The sequence below is a fragment of the Rattus norvegicus genome, chromosome 17, assembly GCF_036323735.1.
Source record: "Rattus norvegicus strain BN/NHsdMcwi chromosome 17, GRCr8, whole genome shotgun sequence".
Classification (NCBI taxonomy): Eukaryota; Metazoa; Chordata; class Mammalia; order Rodentia; family Muridae; genus Rattus; species Rattus norvegicus.
Genome location: NC_086035.1, coordinates 52,811,602 through 52,831,343, shown reverse-complemented (window position 1 = coordinate 52,831,343; position 19,742 = coordinate 52,811,602). Strand labels below are relative to the sequence as shown.

General features: G+C 37.6%; 1 protein-coding gene across 13 annotated transcripts in view; it reads right to left on the bottom strand.

Moving 5' to 3' along the window:
* Positions 1-19,742, bottom strand: part of Sugct (succinylCoA:glutarate-CoA transferase) — an 857,841-nt gene that overhangs the window by 98,509 nt on the left and 739,590 nt on the right. For all 13 annotated transcript variants that reach the window (XM_039095899.2, XM_039095902.2, XM_039095898.2 and 10 more), the window contains one exon: positions 7,446-7,509. In XM_039095899.2, coding sequence (XP_038951827.1) covers positions 7,446-7,509 — 64 coding nt within the window. The remainder of the gene's footprint in view (positions 1-7,445; positions 7,510-19,742) is intronic.

The window sequence follows — 19,742 nt, the reverse complement described above, 5'->3', positions numbered from 1 at the left end:
ATTTCTGTTAATGTGTGAAAACGAGGCAACCAGAGAGAATGTAAGCCACATGTTTTGGTGCATTTACACTTCTGTGCTCTTGAGAATATCAAACTTGCCTAACAGTACATTTTCTTGTACAACAACAACAAAAAAAGTAAGACAATTACAGACCCAATAAAACACAAACAATCCCCAAAGGAGAAGTGCTCAATGTATGTAAACTTCAATTCATGAAATCTAAACAATATTAATTCTCTATGCTGAATCTAAATAAAAAAAGATAAAATTAAAACATTTTAATATACATTTAGTTACCATTTTGTTACTTTTAAATGGAGGCTAAACTCCAAAAGCCAAAATCTATATATTAGGCTCAACTTTCCTTTCTGAAAAGAGAGAATATGTTTAGAGACAGGTGTGGGGTCAAATTACCCAACTGACATCTGCTCAATGCAGCAATGCTCAGCAAGTCTCACTTTCTCCATCCGCAAAATGGACATGAAAAGCACAAGGTATTGAATTATCTCAGAGATATAATAGATCATAGCTATAAAGTGCTCAGACACCATATAAAGAGAGCAACCTAGCAAATGTTTTCTTACATGTATATATCTTCATATTTGAATACTACACATCAACAATGGCACTAAACTTACTCAGAAAATGGAATTTTATGAAATAGAGTGAAATGGATTTTCCTTTTATAATGAAAGAATGAAAAGTACTGATGATATTAAAATCAATAAAAGGTAAAATGGCATTAACCCAAAGAGCCAGCAACTAAGAGAATGCAGATTCAACCTGGTAGAGTTTCTCTGGTGGCTCTTCTCTGATTTTCTACAGATGCAGACAGCATAAAGGATTATGTCTTCATATTTCAAAATGTTTGTATTAACTGACATTATTTCCTAATTTTTAGTTTTATTAAAATTAGGATATTGCTTATCTGTTCCTGAAGCACAGCCCTTAAAAATAATTAGGGGTTTACCTTAGGATAACTTTTTAGAGGGTAAGATTAGTAGGCTTCCCACTATGCCAGTAACACAGCCCCTGTCACTTATGTAACGTCCAGGTGAAGGGAAAACTGGGGGAATATTCTAAGGCCTCCTTGTCCTCCCTCTATGTGATGTCTTAATCATACTCAAAACCTGAGCCCAGAAACACACTGGCTGCTAGTTCTACTGCCAGATAAAGTCATGACAATGTGCAGACATGATTTCATTAAAAGACACAAAAGACAGCAATAGCTCAAGCTGAGTAGATAAGCGTGGAGGCCCACAGACCCAGCTCAATGCCAAAACTTCCTTAAGGTTTTGGGTGATGTGGCAAGTGGGATACTGCCTATGACTCATTGATTAGTTCCTGGGGTTTTAATTTAACCCCTTTACGCCTACTTCTACCTCTACCAACATCTTTTTGATATTAACACAATGTTGTCTGCTCAATCAAAATTCAACTTTGATCTTTTATTTTTTAAATTAGTTTTAAACTGTATTCATCTGTTTTTTGGAAGACAGAGTTTTGCTTTTTCTAGCTGGTCCAGAACTTAGTATATAGCCCAGGCTCGACTTATACTCATAACTCTACCCCAGCCTGCTGACAGCTGGCTTTACAGATGTTTGCCACCTATCTAGCTTACATGATACTTTTTAAATGAAAAGCAGGCTTTCTCCAATAACATTTTCTTTGGCTAAGTCTTCTTTACAGGAATACATCTTAACCTACTAAATATTTATGAAAGAGAAATAATTTTGCTTTGGAATTCAGGCAAATAGTCATCTCTTTGTGCACCAGTACCTCTTCTTGGAGAGATAGCAGTAAATAGAGCCACTCTTCTTTAATGAGCACTAAACTTGTATCACCATCCCTACCCATCCAGGAACATATATAGTGATGAAATCCAACAGCTCACCCTATGGGGACGTCACCTAGAAGCCAAGATGATGTAAGTTCTTGATTATCTACCTAAAGTCATTAACATGGAAATAGGAACTAGAAGACAGATTTAAAATTTTCTATTTACTTTTTAAATTATATATTTTATTGTTTCTCCAATAAATTTGAATGCTCAATTTTATTTAATTTATAACAAATAAGCCACTAGAAAATACATATATCTAATCCAAAATGACTAGGTAGTAATTGAAAATTGGTTCTAGCATACATGCCAAGAATTGAAGAGCCAATACCAAAACATGTTTTATGGACCCTGTGAGGCAAAAGTGAATACTTTCCAGTCACTATGGCCTCCAACGTTCCTGTGTCATTATTTCAATTTTGTTTTGATTTCTGTGTTGAGTTAGGCATATAGGAATTTGATCAGGTTACTTCTGACCTTCTCCTGACATAGGGAGAGCTGAAGAAATACCAAAGAATCTATATGTCCAATTAAAGGTTCACCCAAGAAAATTACATTACTTTTACTTTGCCTTTGAAAGAGTCCACTGAGAGGCTTTTTTGTTGGGAAGGAACAATGTATCTCACCTCATCTTGCATCAGATTGGATTCCTTGTGAAGACAAACATATTGCACTTCATGGAGGAGCAATAATAGAAACCCCGGTTCCTCCTCCTCTTTCTTTTGCCAGGTAAGCTCTGCAACAACTTTTCCAATTGCTGCCATTTAGCCTAGAAATATAACTATAGTTCAATCTAGAAACATCTACTTTCACATCTAAAGGGAAGGAAAAAGATGAAAGTAACAGGACTAGGTGTAGGAGTCCATAGTGCAGAAATGTCTACCAACAGGTGGGCCAGGCGCTCACTGTGTTTACTGTGGAGTCCATAGTGCAGAAATGTCTACCAACAGGTGGGACTAGGCAGGCGCTCCCTGTGTTTACTGTTCATGCCTCAGCCTGCAAACAATCTAACTGGCAAAACTTCCAAAATGGTTCCAAAGGCTGTTTACTTTAAAAGTTACATGGAATAAACTTGGTATACATCATCTTTAAAAGTTTTTTTAACATAATAAGTTTTAATATTAAGTTGCTTCAGGCAGTGCTGATGCCATTTTTTCTCTCCTATATTGACAGTGAGACATTCTGTGTCAAGGCCAGAAGGGTCTTTTAGAACATTTCTTATGCAAAGTTTAGCAAGTAATTCAAATTTTAAAAATTCACTAAAGTTTAAAATGTTTTCAATAATTTGGTTCAAGCTACACTTATTCAAACTGGTGACTCTTCCTCCTTTATCCAATATCCTCTGTTAAAATTGGTTAAGTCCTAAGGATGAATATTAAAATGCTATGGAGGAAAATTTATGGAAAGTTTTATTTAAAACAATTTGGAGCTCTTTTTGGAAAACACAGATCAGAGACAATCATGCAGGGTAATTCGCTTTAGAATCCTTTCACAAACATAGAAGACTATGTCCTCTCAGAGCACTACCACAATCATCAGTGAACACTTCCCAGAAGTTTCTGGAGTCAAATAAGCACAGTGCATTTTCATGCATAAGAATTTAAAAGGTTACAGTGAGCAACTTTAGAACTACACAGCAACGTCTATTGCAGTGACAGACTTTGAAGTTCAGGGCACAGCACAAGGCCATTTTGGCACTTTCACAGAATATGGAAGGACAGCAGGATCTGCTCTGGCTAATAGGCCAATGGCCAGTGGCACTGCAAGATGCAGTGAGCGGTTCAGTGAGAACTGACAGACTTTGCGATAATTTATGCAAGCTCTTTCCATTACTGTGACAGTCAGTTGGTGTTTATATCATCTGTCTCATTGTAGAACTTCTGCTGGGACTTGAATATGTATTTATTTTCTATATTTAATAAGCACATATTTTTATCAATTTCACAGTTTAAAACTCAAGACAGCTGGACTGAGACAGATGCAGATACTTACAGCCAACCATTAGACTGAGGTCAGCAACCCTATAGAAGACTTAGGGGAAGGATTGAAGAAATTGAAGGGGATGGCAACCTCATAGGAAGACCAACAGTGTCAACTAACCTGGACTCTAGGACCGTCCATAGACTAAGCCACCAACCAAAGAGCATGCATGGGCTTGTCTAAGGTCTCCAGCACATATGTAGCAGAGAACTGCCCTGTCTGGCTTCAGTGGGAAAGGATGTGCCTGAACCTATACAGATTTGATGCCCCAGGGAAGGGGTGTGTGGGGAACGGTGGGTAGCACCCTCTGAGAGACAAAGGGGGAATTGGAAGGGTGCAATATTTGGAATGTAAATAATGAAATAATTAATTTAAATGTTGAAAAAACAAACACCTCAGGACACTATAGGTTTAACAGAAGTTTGGTGGAAACAGAAATCTTTTCTAAAATCAATACATGAAATCATCTGCTCTGGTGGGGCTAAGGTTTCTGTCCAAGACCTAGTTCCAAGCCCAGCTCAAATACCATGCAGAAGAGAAGGAGAGACACTGCCAGAGATGACAATGAAACCTCTGATGTGGTTTTAACTCCTTTAGTTCTGTTTAAAACCTCATTCGTCTGACCACTCTCCAGAGTATATTAGCCTATTCTTCCTATTTTCTCAATTCTACAATATTCTCATAGCCTCCAGTGTGCCGTGCTACAGTCTCTAAGTATCCATTTACACCACACCTCTCAGAGGAACTGTCTTCAGTCTACAGACTATGCATGGTCTCTCTGCTCCAGTAACTGAGGGCATCAGCTTCAGCCTCTAGTTTTCCATGGAAACACTCATCCTCCTTTTCCACAAGTATTGTCCCCTGCCTGCTTTTCCCACAAACTAGAAGCTCTGTGAGCAACTGATTCCACCTAGCATTGTTAAATAATGAAGAAAATGCAAATTTTAGTTAATCTCTGTGTAGAGGATTCCGTATTTCACATTGGCAAAGTAGTACTTTGAGGTATAGTTTGTTGGTACATAGGTAGGAGCTATGTTACTAATAATGGTACGAGGTAAGTTACTAATAATGATATAAGACCTCAAATATGCAACATATGGAAATGCAGCACATTTCCATTATCATTTGTTATCATTATTCATTAATAACAAAGAAGATATAGATGTGTTTATTAACATTTTGTATCAAGTTAACTATAAATACAAATATGAATATACCTAGATACAAAACTACAGAACTAAATTTAGAATAATCAAATATGTCTCTATTAGATAATAAAAAATTAATGAGCCTGAAGTTGGATAACTTTCATATTGATAAATTTACAGAATTAAAAGCTGTTAGTAAGATAGACATACCAAAAGGATACATGAACTCTACAGGAACTAAGAAGAAATAATCTACAAGGGGTAAAACCAGAAATTAAATATTACAGGAGGGCTGAAACCATCGTTGTAAACAGGATTTTTGCTCCCAGTTATTTTTTAGCTCCCCCTTTCATCATGAAGTCTTCTCAAAGGCATGGGTTTCTTGCTCTATGGAAACAGCTTAAAATGATAAACAGTCACGTGTGTAGGTTCTATGTTAATACTTTAAGTGACAATATAGATTCTGTGTGTCTTCTTATTCTTCAGCCATTTGTCATGAGGCCATAAAAGACACACAAAGCAGAAATGAGACAAGCATGCTAAGAGGAATCAAGCCAGCCATCATGTGTACTTAGAAATAAGGCACCCACTGGACTCCAGCCTATGGCTGTTTCTCCCAGCCAATCACACACATGCAATAAAGGAACACAGAAAGAGATTAAGGTTTTGTGTTCTTTGTTTCACACATTATTGTGACCATAGCTACTTGATATATTGACAGGTTAAACTGAGCAATGGGGATAGTCTTCCCTTCAAGAAATTAAAAGAGCAAAATCTCTTTCTTAAGATTGAGTCTTTCTTCTTTTTACACAAAAATCAGTAAATTTCCCATCTAATGGGGAAAAGTGTCCTCTCCAATGAGATTCTCCTATAACGTCCACTGGGTTCTGTTTTCCTTCATGGTCCAGCTAACTTACTCCAGCTAACCTGTCTTTAAAATGACGACTGTTTCTTCTAATTTATGGGGTCCTCATCTGTAAAATATGGAGTCAACTTAGATCAGTAGTTTAGAACTCTTTGTCCTGTGAGCATGGTGTGGCTCTGCTAGTTTGAACTGCCAGCAACTGTGAACATTCATTCCCCTAATACCCACATAAAACTGGGTCCGTTGATTTTCAGTTATGGAGAAGAGAAACTCAAATGCCATGTCAAGGATTTATAACCATTGCTAAGGGAAAGGGGCACATGAACTGCTCCCTTTCCCAAATACATTTGTGGTTAACAGTTGCCGGAGGAGACATGTTTTTCCTCAGTGGTATAACTGCCTCTAAGTAGCCATTTTTCCATAAGGAATCCATTACCATGTTCCTGTAAATAACCTGATTAGACTGACTAATTTTCAACATTATACTTGAGCAGATAATTTCTTTGCTTCTGTTATTTGTGCCTTGTCTGGGGCAAGAAGACAACCTACCAAATAGTGTTCCTCAGTCCCCCAAACCACAGAAGGGTCTGTGCCCTTCTCATCCTCTAGGGCAGCGTGGTTTATTTACACTTTCACAAGCATCTACTAATAGTTCATAGTATTTGACATACTAATAAGTACAAGGTCTGTGTGTGGACTCCAAGTTGTCTCATTTATGTTTTTATGAATACACTCCGAGTAATGCCTGACATGCACCCTATGTTCATTATATGGGTGAATGAATACAAAACCTCTTAAGACTTCATCAACATTTTCTTCATGATCTTTCTAAACAACAGGTAACATGTGTAGACTATGATTGTGTGACTCCCTCCATTACCTTCATAACCTACACAGAGCCCTCCTTACATCCTTACACATACACATTTGCTTGATTTGCTTCTATTCATAATTTCTCCCTCTGGTTATGTTTCTAGTTATCAATAGTCATTATGTGAACAGCTTCAGGAAATCATTATCAAGTTGTTCTTGAAACTTAAAAATAGAGTATGCTTCTGGCTCCCACAAAGATGGCTCCCTCTGGAAATGAAAATGGCCTTTTTGCCTAAGCAATAGACTTCAGTTAGTCTATCTGGCATGAGTCAACATTTGAAAATCTCACTTTATTAACACTTAGTTCTTTGACTTGGAAAGTCAAGATCTGTACACTTGACCACAGTTCTAAGAGATGCCCCCTCCCATGATCCTGCTCTTCTGTCTTCACAGCAACCACAAAATATTTCTGGTCTATAGCATATCTATTATTATTTATCTATTGATAATTACATAATTTACTTTCATGTGTCCATAATTACTCAATGTGGAATGAGGATACGTGAACACTTTTGTCACTGAGACATTTCGACATTCTTTAATGAAAAGACACATAGTCTGTAGTCTCAACATACATTCTTACAGGTACACATGGTCATAGGAGACCCCTTTTATATAAATTATACACTTGAATTGTTTTTCAATAAGTTCTTTAGGGAGTTTTCAGCTCCCCACAGTAGGGAACATATGCACAGTTGATGAATGAAGATGCTAAGAAAAATAGCAAAAAATTTCAAACCTGGGACCGAAATCTTCCCCACAGTGGGATGATTCATCTCCATAACGAGGCCATTGTGCAATACCTGAAGACGGAAAACCAGAAACATAGTTCATAGAAGTAAACTATATGCAATCTCAAGATATGGAGACAACCATCTATTTAGTCAACATTGAAGATGCTTTAAAACAGAGATCTCTAAACTTCCCCTTGAAAATTGTTTCTTCTTGTCACATACACTATTGAAACCAAAAGTGGCTAGGAGACTCATGAACTGTAAAAGCACAATGGTACAAAATCTTCTCATACTTAAAACATTAACCTACTTTAAATATAGCTTCTTGTTTTCCTCCTTTCATCTAAGTATGCTGCTCTAAAGTCAGAGATCACCTTATTGTTTGTGTTAAATAATGGCAGGATCTGAACAAAGTCAATTGCAGGAGGGGAGCAAGGACCTGCACCAGAGGGGGCAATGGGAGATACAAAAGCACTCCTGGCCATCTGTTCAGTGGAATTAGGAGGTCTGATATGAAAGGTGAATCTGTGTCTAGGGGCAAGTCACAGCTGGAGGTGTAGGATACAAGACTTTTAAGATAAATCACTTGAGCACAGTCAATTGAGAAAGGCTCTAGGGAAGGCCCAGGTTGGGGAATTGAGCAGGGAAGTTTACCCAGTGATGTCTTCTATGATGAAAACAAGTTCTCAAGAATAGGTTTCTGATGAGAGAACAGACCAAACACCTTATGCTTTAAGACTGAGTAGGGGGGGTTGGGGATTTAGCTCAGTGGTAGAGCACTTGCCTAGCAAGCACAAGGCCCTGGGTTCGGTCCCCAGCTCCGAAAAAAAGAAAAGAAAAAAAAAAAGACTGAGTAGGGTCTTCTGTGCTGTGACCAAGATCCTCTATTCAGTGTTCCCTTAGGAACAAAAGAAAACATAGCTTGGGATATGACCTAAGGCCATAGGTCAGTTACTACTACAGTATCTCACTAGGGATATGTGCCTGGTGTACCTGAGTGCTTTGGCATTTGACTACAAAGTCTGGGAATGGAAGCTAAATTTTTGTTATTGTTCAAGAATCCAAAATATATATAATCAAAATGCTTTACTTATTAATAGAGAAGGCCATAATGGCTTGAGGTCAGACTCTGCAATTCAAAAGTTGAGTTTCTATAGGAAATGTAAAATTTATTTTAAACAACTAAGGGAATCCGAATGGGTAGTTGGATCTTCAGTTGGATCTAAATTGTAAACATATTTTCTTAACTGAAGGTAGTCTTCTCTTTCTGTCCTGTACATGATAGAAACATTTCAGTGGCACAGCACACTTAAGGACTTTGAATTCACACCAGAACAACAGTGGTAATGGTTGTATAGCATTTTGAGATTCAGATTTAGGGAACCCCATTTTTACCATAATAAAAGGTGAGTGTGCGTGGAATAAAGAAGCCGATAAAAACATATTCTTCCTTAAAAAAGAACTCAGGAGAAAAATGAGAACGATTCAGAAAAATGAGAGGGGTGGTATCTATTTCTAATAAGCATTTGGGTCACACTATGACCTAAGTTATCATGGGTATCCTTGTAAGGTTGGATGTCTGAATCTGCTATCCTCAAATATTCTGGTATCCAACAAGGTTGTGTAAGGAATAACCACTGTTTCAGAGAGTAATGCTCTATTCAACCCCCATCACTCAGGCCATATGGAACGCCTTGCTAGCAATGCCTTGCTTTTCTTTTGGCATTACCAGGTTTGTACACACGAGCTGGCCAGAGAAAACCCTTGCCAGTGTTAGAACTGTGCTATAATTTAATTCTGGTGTGGCTCATTCTCAGCATCCACACAGCACAGCCTCCTTCTCTGTGGGGGTGGGGGCTAAATGCCAGCCGGAGGTGCTAAATCTCAGTTCTGCTGAGGACAGGAACAAAAATACCAAGCTAAATTTCACTTGAAACAATTATCCGCACACTGAATCATTCTTCTCTTCTCGTATCTCTGTTGCCCTCCTGACTACCTCTTTGTAATAGCACTGCAGTGCTACTCACAAAAGACAAAAGTGAGTGTTCTTAGCTAAATATAACTTAACTGATAGCATTGAAATTAATTAACGTTGAATTTTAATCATGTAGCAAATGTTAAGTGTCAAACGTGAAAGGGTAGTTGGTAAAGGTCAAGGGACATGTATTAAAGTTTTGTGAAGGGAAAGCTAGAGGCAGTTGATTGAAATTTTTCACAGAAAAATTTCTGCTAGCATCAGAGATCATACTTCCTTAACCTCTAACTTGACTGTGATCTGCATGTAGTATTTCCTGGTTGAGACCTTTACCGGATCAATACTTAGCTTTAAGAAAAAATAAAAAATTGTCTGATGTTTGACACAAGAAACTAAATGCCATTTCTCATTGTCATTTGCTGTGACATCTGGACAATGAAGCAAATGGGCAAACCTGAGCTCCCATCCATACAAAAGGCTGACTGTATTCCATCGCTTGGCAGACGCTCACCTTTTGGAGCTAATAAGATTCCATAGTCTTTTTTTTTTCTTGGTTCAGGTCTTCTCGTCCCAGAGACAATATTGTCCCTGGAAAAATTGCCCAATGACCTGGAATCCTTGGTAATTCTCCAGCATTGTTTGTGGAGCTTTGCCCAATATCGTTTTCACAGTTCTGAAGCCAAAAGACTATCTTAACATACATCTCACCTACTACCCCCAGTGTACTGAATCATCAGGGCTTCACTGGAAACTGAGGCATGCCTCCTGCTACCTCTTCTCAAACATTTCTTTGGAAAGGGTTAGTTAATGGCTCACCATACTTCTCTCATCTAGCCAAGATTTCTATGTCTAGAATTTTAATACAAAAAGTTAAATAAAAATCTTCTTTACTATGGTCACTAAAATGGACCAGAGAGCATTCAAAGACTTAATACAAAATTTTTAAAAATTATATGTATATTGTGGCAGGGGGTACACATGAGTGTTGATGCCCATGAAGGCCAGAAGAAATAGAATCAGATTCCTTGGAACTGGAATAACAAGCAGGTATCAGCAGCCTGATTGGGGGGGCGGGTGTTAGGAAACAAACTTGGGACCTACAAAAGAGCAGTTTACTTTTAACCAGAGTTTCCTTGTCAGCCCCTTCAGGGACTTTAAACTATAATTTTTCTGTATGTGGATTTCTTGACTTTAATTTCAATCTTATCATTCAGGTTCTTCTTATTTCGTATCAAGTTATTTCAAAATAAATAACTTTCCTGGAACTCTTAGGTGAGTTTTATCCTTTGGTAGTTCTTTAGATCTGACTGTTTTCTCCCCCATTTTACTACTTTGTTCTTCCTAGACCTTTCATTGTTTGGGAGCACCTCTAAATTTCATTTCTTCTTGATGTTTCAAAAGCCTATTCTTGCCAAGAATAGAATTTTAGATAGTGCACTCACCTCTTTAGCAAAGTATCAGGCCTATTTAAAATAAGGACTCTTTCTCAGGGGTTTTACAGAGTGACAGCCTAATGATAGGCAAATGGTAATGTATTAATGATGGGGTGATAAACGTATATCTTCGAGTGATGTGAGCAATACAAGTCTGAAGAAAAGTAAGTCTTTTTATAAAGTCTTATGGAAGAAAAAGGGAAAAGGTCTGTAATGGAGCACTAGAAAAACAAACAAACAAACAAACAAAAGGCACAAAAATAAAAAACTCATGTCCTCAGCGGTCCCTGTGGGCACAGGCCTGGAAGCCAAGCTGCTTGAGATACTGAGGCAGGAGAATTCCAAATGCAAGTCCTGTCTGGGCTATAAATTGAGTTAAGGCCAACCTGACAAATTAGTAAGACCTTGTCTAAGAGTCAAAATGGGGGTTAGTGGAGCTTAGGATACAGCTAAGTAATAAAGTGCTATGTGCAAGACTCTAGGTTCATCCCAGAGACACCCCCACACTCACACACATGGATGCCCTCTATCCAACGCAAAATTTTTGTGGAAAGTAAGAAAACCAGCTGAACGCTACACTTTCTTTGCACATATCAAAACTGAGATGGTACCAAGAGTGACATTAGTGACATGGCGAGAAGAAGATGAATCTATGCAATTTACAACAAATCCCCACTTGACAAATTCACTTAATTCAACAAACACCACAAAACTCTGATATGTTAAGCACAAAGAAGGGGCAGGCAGTAATAATGAATGAGTTTGTACCAGAATTGTAATTATAGAGAGGAGATAGAAAACAAGAGCCCCAGGCCAATCTGGAACATAACAAAAGCTCCATAAGGAAGGAGCAATATCAATGAGAAGCAAATATTTAACTCTTCCTGTTTTAAAACAACATGACTCAGCTCAAAGAGCTTAGTGAAGGTCATTCAACAGAGATAACACTGAAATTAAATATTACAGCTAACAACAGCTATAATTCATGCAATGTCAGCAGTTATAGCAAAACTCATTAAAGACCACTCATTATATTATGAACCAAATATATTTATTAAATCTTCTGATTGACAAGACCAGGCCCAAAGTAGTACCTTCTCTTCAATGATAAAATAATGGTGGCTTAAAGAAGGTGAACACTGACCCAAGATTTCACAAACAATTGGCAGCTGATCTTGGTCTAACATTATGCATGTCTAACACTAGTCACTTAGGAAGCTTCTGGCATTTGGCTAGTGAGTCAAAGGGCGGGGGGGACTGGAGCATAATTTGATTGACCATTAAAATAACTGTCCAGTGTGGTCAATTCTGTAAAATCAAGTCAGCTAAGTGGAGCGATGATGCTAAAGCAATTGCTTGGTACCAGGAGGCACACTAAATAAATTAACCTGCCCTCTCAGAGGAAGCCAAGACCACCCTGGCACAGCTCAAACTGTGCAGTGGAAGAAATTGATGAGGACAGATCCCCAGTCATTGATCTGGGGGAGAGCACTGAAGAACTCCAAAGGCCAGAAGCCTCACTATATGAAAGATCATTAATGTATCTATTGCATCTGTAGGGATTAGTTGACATGATAGTTATGGCCCTGGCACCAAAAATTGGCTATGCTTCCAACACATACTCTGACTCCACCAACAGTGTGTAGATTTAGGCACATGCATTTGTCTCGGCAACACACATGTGTTAAATGCATAATCAGGAATACTTATTAATTGCTAATGAGTACAAAACTAATGTAGACTTTGAGACAGGACATCATTATGTAGCTCTGGCTGTTCTGAAACTTACTAAGTTGGCCAGGATGGCCTCAAAGGGACAAAGGCATACCTACCTCTGCCTCTAAAGTACTGGGATTAGTGACGAGCCGCTATGCTGGCATGAAATACCAATGTGCCAGATGCAAAGAGCCAAGGAAAATTGAGGCCAGGGAGGGAGGAGGAGACTAGTTCCTCACCTTCCAAAAGCTTACAGCTCTGCACAGGAAATTCCAGTTAAATGTACCTACTTGTCTCTTCCAGTTATTTAATAGTATCAATTTGGTCTTCTGTATATATCTGATAGATGTTCAACAAATATGTATTGAATTTTTAAAATAGATTGAATTAACTGGATAGTATCAGGAGCTATTCTTTTGTTTTATTATTTGGTAGGGTTGTTGGTTAACTATTTTACCAAACTCTAGATTTCCCTAGATACAAAGTTCTTCCACAATATGTGTGTCGAGGGTCGCAGTCAATATATGAGATGCTTATGACAAAAGGGATTTTTCCAATGCTGGAATAGTTACACATAAATAATAAGATCTTGGAAAAGATACACACTCAAGTATATCAAATAACTTATGTTCCATATATACTTTATATTCTAGTCTGAAGCTAATTTTATGGGATGTTTTCCTAGCGAACTTATATTATGATCCAACCCATAATATAAGATGAAAATTTCCATTTGTGGTATCAAAATACTCAGTTTTTCTCAAAATCCTCCAAAATGCTCAGTTTTGGAGCATTTTGAATTTCATATTGAGATCATTCAACATATAATATCAACACTCACAATTTAATCATTCTTAGTGTAACAGAAGAATTTTGAAATAGCATTTGAGAAATTCCATAAACAAAGGCAAAATGTATGACAGATACAGCCAAAAAGTTAGTTCAATTGTTATTAAAACTTGCCACAGAAAATACAGAAATAACATGAAGCCATGAAATGAAAAGCAGGTAAGTCCCTAGCTCTACCTAGATAATGGAGATCAGTTTTAAAAGTTGGTGTTCCACCCATTCAGAGCCTGCCCATACATATACAGCCACCAAACTAGATAAGATGGATGAAGCAAAGAAGTGCAGGCCGACAGGAACCGGATATAGATCTCTCCTGAGAGACACAGCCAGAGTATGACAAATACGTAGGCGAATGCCATTATTAAACCACTGAACTGAGAACAGGACCCCCGTTGAAGGAATCAGAGAAAGGCCTGGAAGAGCTTGAAGGGGATTGAGACCCCATATGAACAACAATGCCAACCAACCAGAGCTTCCAGGGACTAAGCCACTACCTAAAGACTATACATGGACTGACCCTGGACTCTGACCTCATAGGTAACAATGAATATCCTAGTAAGAGCACCAGTGGAAGGGGAAGCCCTTGGTCCTGCCAAGACTGAACACCCAGTGAACGTGATTGTTGGGGGTAGGCGGTACTGGGGGGAAGATGGGGAGAGGAACACCCATATAGAAGGGAAGGGGTAGGGGTTAGGGGGATGTTGGCCAGGAAACCGGGAAGGGGAATAACAATTGAAATGTAAATAAGGAATACTCAAGTTAATAAAGATGAAAAAAAAGTTGGTGTTCAGAGCGTTCTTATTTCTTTGACTCAATTTCTTTTTCTTTATTTCTTTTCTTTTCTTTCCTTAGTTTCCCTACTAGTTTAATTTTTTATTAGTTCACTAAGAGTTTAACAAAGCATGTATTGATCACATTCAACTTCCCCCTTGGCTCAATCTCTATAACTGAATCTTATTTTCAAGCTAATACACACAAGCCTCTCACTCTTTAATGTCAAAATCTCATAATTCTGGGGTTGGAGAGTTGGCTCATCATATATGAGTTCATGCTGTTCCTTCAGAGTCCAAGTCCCAAAGTCTCAAATTTCTATAATTCAGTTCCAGGTAATCTGATGCCTTCTTCTGGCCTCCACAGGCACCAGAAACATGTGGTGCACATGCATACATGTAGGTAGAAAACACACACACACACACACACACACACACACACACACACACACACACACCATACTTTAAGTCATGAAAAGGAGCATTTTAATATATATGCATAGTTCAAGAAAATGGCCACACATGTACCTAATACCAGCATAAGAAAGTAACATTTTCAATAGAATTAATGTTCCAAGTCTGCTTGTCTTAGGGTTTTACTGCTATGAATAAACACTATGACCAAGGGAGATCTTATAAAGAACAACATATATTTCGGGCTGACTTATAGGTTCAGAGGTTCAGTCTATTATCATCAAACTGGGAGCATGGGAAGCATCTAGGCAGGCATGCAGAGCTGAGAATTCTACATCTTTACCTGAAGGCTACAAGCAGAATACTGGATGAAGGTTTTAAAGTCTACATCCACAGTGATACACCTACTCCAACAGGGCCCCACCTACTCCAATAGGGACACACCTACTCCAACAAGGCCACACCTTCTAATACTGCTACTCCCTGGGCAAAGCATATACAAATCATCACAGTGCTCAAACCCAGATAAAATCCCAAATAATCAACTTTTACACTGTGTCACATTATCTATATACTTCTAAAAAGGAAATATTTAATTAACTTACTACATTTTTGCATATGTATTCTCTGACTCTCTTTTTCTCTTGATGCTATTTCTATGATTTAATTATTTTTTAGTATACAGCTGAGGGCTAATTGTGGCCATCATTGTAAAGTATGGTGCTATATAATTATACCATAATTTTGTACATTTTATTGTATATATTGTACATGTGTTTCACTGTGACAGTCATTATATTTATTGTATAAAATGAATTTTTATTTATTTACTCTGTGACTGTTTGTTTTCTTCTTCCCATTCCTGTTGATCTTTTTCTTTTCCCAGTTAGGACCACTGCTGTTTTCATGCTTTTTAGACTATTTTTCTTTATTGAGAGCCCAATGAGTTGACTTAGGTTGTATGTAGAGATATCTGCACAATATTGAACCTGTCAGCATCCAGTACTGAAGGTGTGGCAAAGCTCAATTTAGGATGTATACAAAGTTAACTATTGTTGGCTTAATAATCATTTAAATCATCTTTATGATTAAATACTCATCCAATTCATTTGCACCCTTTCTCAGTGCCTGAATTCATTTTTGTATTGAATTTTCAAAGTTCACATATTTGGGATATGAATGTCTTACTGTAACATAAAAATAGTAGAAATGAAAATATAGCTTTATTTCTTATTCACTTTATGATGTTTTGGAGTAAACAAAATTCCCTGCTCCATCATTCTCAATTTATTGACCTTTGCAATATGCTCTGCAGTTTTTATTTAGTTTGAAATTCTTTCCTATGCTTATATGACAAAGATATTCTAAATTTCCTTAGAAATGTTTAAAAGCTGATGGGCTTCATAACACCTGAGAGAAAAGTTAGTGATGGAAGGAAATTGGTTCAACTTGATAAACAACATGTCTACAAGTGAATGGTCGTGGTGCATCCTAGAACCCAGCACATGAAAATCTGAGGCAGAGAGGCAAAAGGGCTGGCCTCTTAGGGTCACAATGCCCAATTTACAGAAAAGAAAAGAAGATACAAAGTAAAGAAGATAGAAAAGAGAATGAACAAAAGTACTAAAGTTAATATCACTACAGGAAAAATGTACTGAAATTTAACCATAACAAGGCACAGATTGAGCAAGCTAGAATCTAAAAAGTACTGGCAAAATAAATCAAGGATTACTTCAACACATAGAGAAACACAGCCTGTCAATGGCCAGGATACTCTACACAGCATAGATATCCCAAGATGTAAAGTAGATGTTTGATGAGGGTTTTGTAGAGACTTACATTTTTGTAGTTAAAAAAATTGGTTGTATTCAAAAATTTATATGGAAAATGCAAGACTGGTTTTACAATTTTGAAATTAATAATAAAATGAGACTGAATGTATCCCTATTGAGATGATAGGTCGATGTGCTACACTTACATAGATGTGCTACTGTGGGGATTACGAGAAAATGGCATTAGCAGAGCAAACTGCTGATGGAAACAAAGGGAACAGAGTAGAGAACTCAGAAAGAAATCCATAAAACCATCTCTAAACACTTCTTACAATTCTTGCCAAAGACACAAACCAGACACAACGTTTTCTAACAGTGGAACCAAGCATTTAGCAAAACAAACAAACAACGAACAAAACAAAAACAAGAAACCTCAACCTAAAGCTCTTTTGTCTCTTAAAATGTTGTTAATATCACATTCACACCACCTATTTCAGGATCAACACCAACCTCCTACCCTACAACTTGTGTCCAGTTTTATCATTACTTCATCAACTCCTATTTGTACTGTTCTTATGTCCCTGGTGTGAGCCCATCCACTAGATTATGGTCAACCTACCAGGAGTTACTCTGTTAAAGAAAATTGACCCTCACTCCTCCACAAGACATCAACTTGCCCATAGTGCCTCAGAACAGAAGTGGGGCTCATAACTCCCTTTTCCATACCAAAACATTGGCTGGCTTGACTAGGTGCAGATCTTATGTGTCATTATTTCTGGGAGATATAAACAAATGTCTGTGGACCCCAGAAGGTAACTAACAATAGAAAAATATAAAGATATTGTGCAAATCCAACATTATGAACCAATAAAAGCATCAAGGTTACCTATAAGAATATGCATGAGGGGCCAGAGTGTTATGTATGGAACAAAAGTAACTGGAAAAGAGTTACTCCACAAAATCCAACCCTACATGGATGACAAGTCACAAAACTTAGAAATCAGGAACATACTACACAACCAGTAGGCAGTTCATCAGTTTAGAAAGTGTCTTTCGTAGAGAGTTCAGCTAGTTTCTGTTCCTTTTATGCAGTCCAACTTGTCTCTGCTTCTTTCTTGCAGCCATTTGTCTGAGATTATCTTCCGTGGTCCTTATCATTTCTATGTTTGGAGAGGAAGGAATCTAGTGAATTTGCTCAGCTTCAGAGACTTCCTGAAGCCATTCAGTTAAGTTTACGTCCCCAGAGGAAGGAGCTTCTTTGCAAGATGGAGTGCTTTATTACACCTTATTCCTCAGATCATTCTTTCATTTTACCTCACCATAAACATTCTGTCTTAACAAGCATATTCCTAAGTATATTCTTGTCTCTCTACCCTTTAGAATTTTATCTTAAAACATTTTGTTGATCTACCTCTCTTTTACTATCCTGTGCTCCTTCCAATGTGTAGTAAGGTCTTAATCTTGGAGGAAACTGCTCTACAACAGGCAGCAACCATCGAGGTTATGAGTTCCTGAGTTCTGCAGTCCTGGTTTTTGAGACAATACTGTTGCTTTCCAGTTCTTCTGGATCTCACCGTCCTGGCATCCATCCATGATGGTCCGTGTGTCTTGGGGAGAGCTGTCATACAGCAATGTCATTTATGGCTGAGCACTTTGTTGACACTCTAATCTTCCACGAGGTATGTGTTTCTGTTTTAACCAATATCCGCTGCACAAAGAAATTTCTCTGATAAGCTCTGAGAGCTGCACTAATCTTTGAGTGTGGAGGGATAGAATTACAGAGCACTTTAAATATGACATCAAGTTACAGAATCACAGTTCTGGGTTTCTCCCTGGGGCCTTTGAGCTTACCAATCATAGATTCATAACCAGAATTATAGTTTATGCATGTATTTCCTCCTGTGGAGTAGGCCACAAAGCCAATCCCAAACCAGGTGGTTACATGCACAGTATCCTGCCTCTATTGCACACATGGGGCATTATGCCATGCAAGTCATTATTAGAATCAAAGGGTTCAAACCTGGGTAATACTATTGACAACTCACCCCAAATCCTCATCCCTAAACAGCCTATATAGCACCTTTTATTACTGCAAAAGTGAGAGATCTGGGAAAAGGCTCTAAGCAGTGTCAGGTTGAGTTTTCCATATCACGTGACCAATGATTATGCTATTTTCAGCAATAGAGTCTTTCCATCAAGTTCTGGTAGGAAGACTAGAGTGATAACAATTATCTCTATTGTTTTGAGGGTCTCTAAATATCTATGAGCAACAATTCAAGGGGAAATATCCCACACCTGGCACAAACTATTATTTGATAATCTGTGGTTTCTGGATGTACATAATTACATGTGTAGGAAACTATATCTCCTATCTCAATGGGTCATGGACTTGAAATTAAAAAATAAATATACAATAATTTTTAATTATTTCCTTTATCTGGGATTGTAATTACATCATTTTACCTCTCGTCCTTCCCTCCAAATTCTTCCATATACCCTTTCTTGCTCTTCTTTAAATTCATTGCTTCTTTTTTCATTAATTGTTGTTACATATATACACCTGTATGTATGTATGTGTATAAATAAATGTAAACAACTCATTATAGTAAAAAAAATTAGAGTCTAAGTAGATAATAGTCCTAGGTCATAAAGAAGGAATTACAAGGGATGGGAAAGAAAGGACATGAGGAGATACTATCAGTGTCATTAATTATTAGAAAGTATGGATTAAACTGAGAATGTGATCTCTACAATGACAAACCCAAAAATAGATCTAAAATTTTAAATAATGACATTCATTTTTGGAAAGGAGACATCCCTAGTGAAAATGTAAAATGATATGGCTGCTCGAGAAAACAGATAGCTTCTAAAAATAGATAGTGAATGACATATAGATAGATAGATAGATAGATAGATAGATAGATAGATAGATAGATAGATAGATGATTAGGTACATGATAGATTATTAGATAGGTCAATAGGTGGATAAATATAGATAGATGCCTAGATAGATTAAACACACACACACACACACACACAAACACACACACACACACACGCACATGCACACATACACACACACAGAACCAGTAGAGTAGAAATTTTTGGTTTCTTTGGAGACTCAGGTCTGTCATGTAATGTTTTTCTAAAAACTGTTTTGTAAGAGGATGTTTGGCTGAAGGAGTCTCATAAGAGAATGTTTTGTTGAAGCAGATAACATTAACAGAGAAGGCATGTGATGCTTTGATGGAGCTGACATTTGAGAGCACGTGATGTTTAGAATGAATATAAACATAACCCTGAAGACAATAAGAAGATGTTCTTCCATTGGTTCATTTTGCAATTCTTTGCTGGTCTTTGCTGTTTTTGGCTA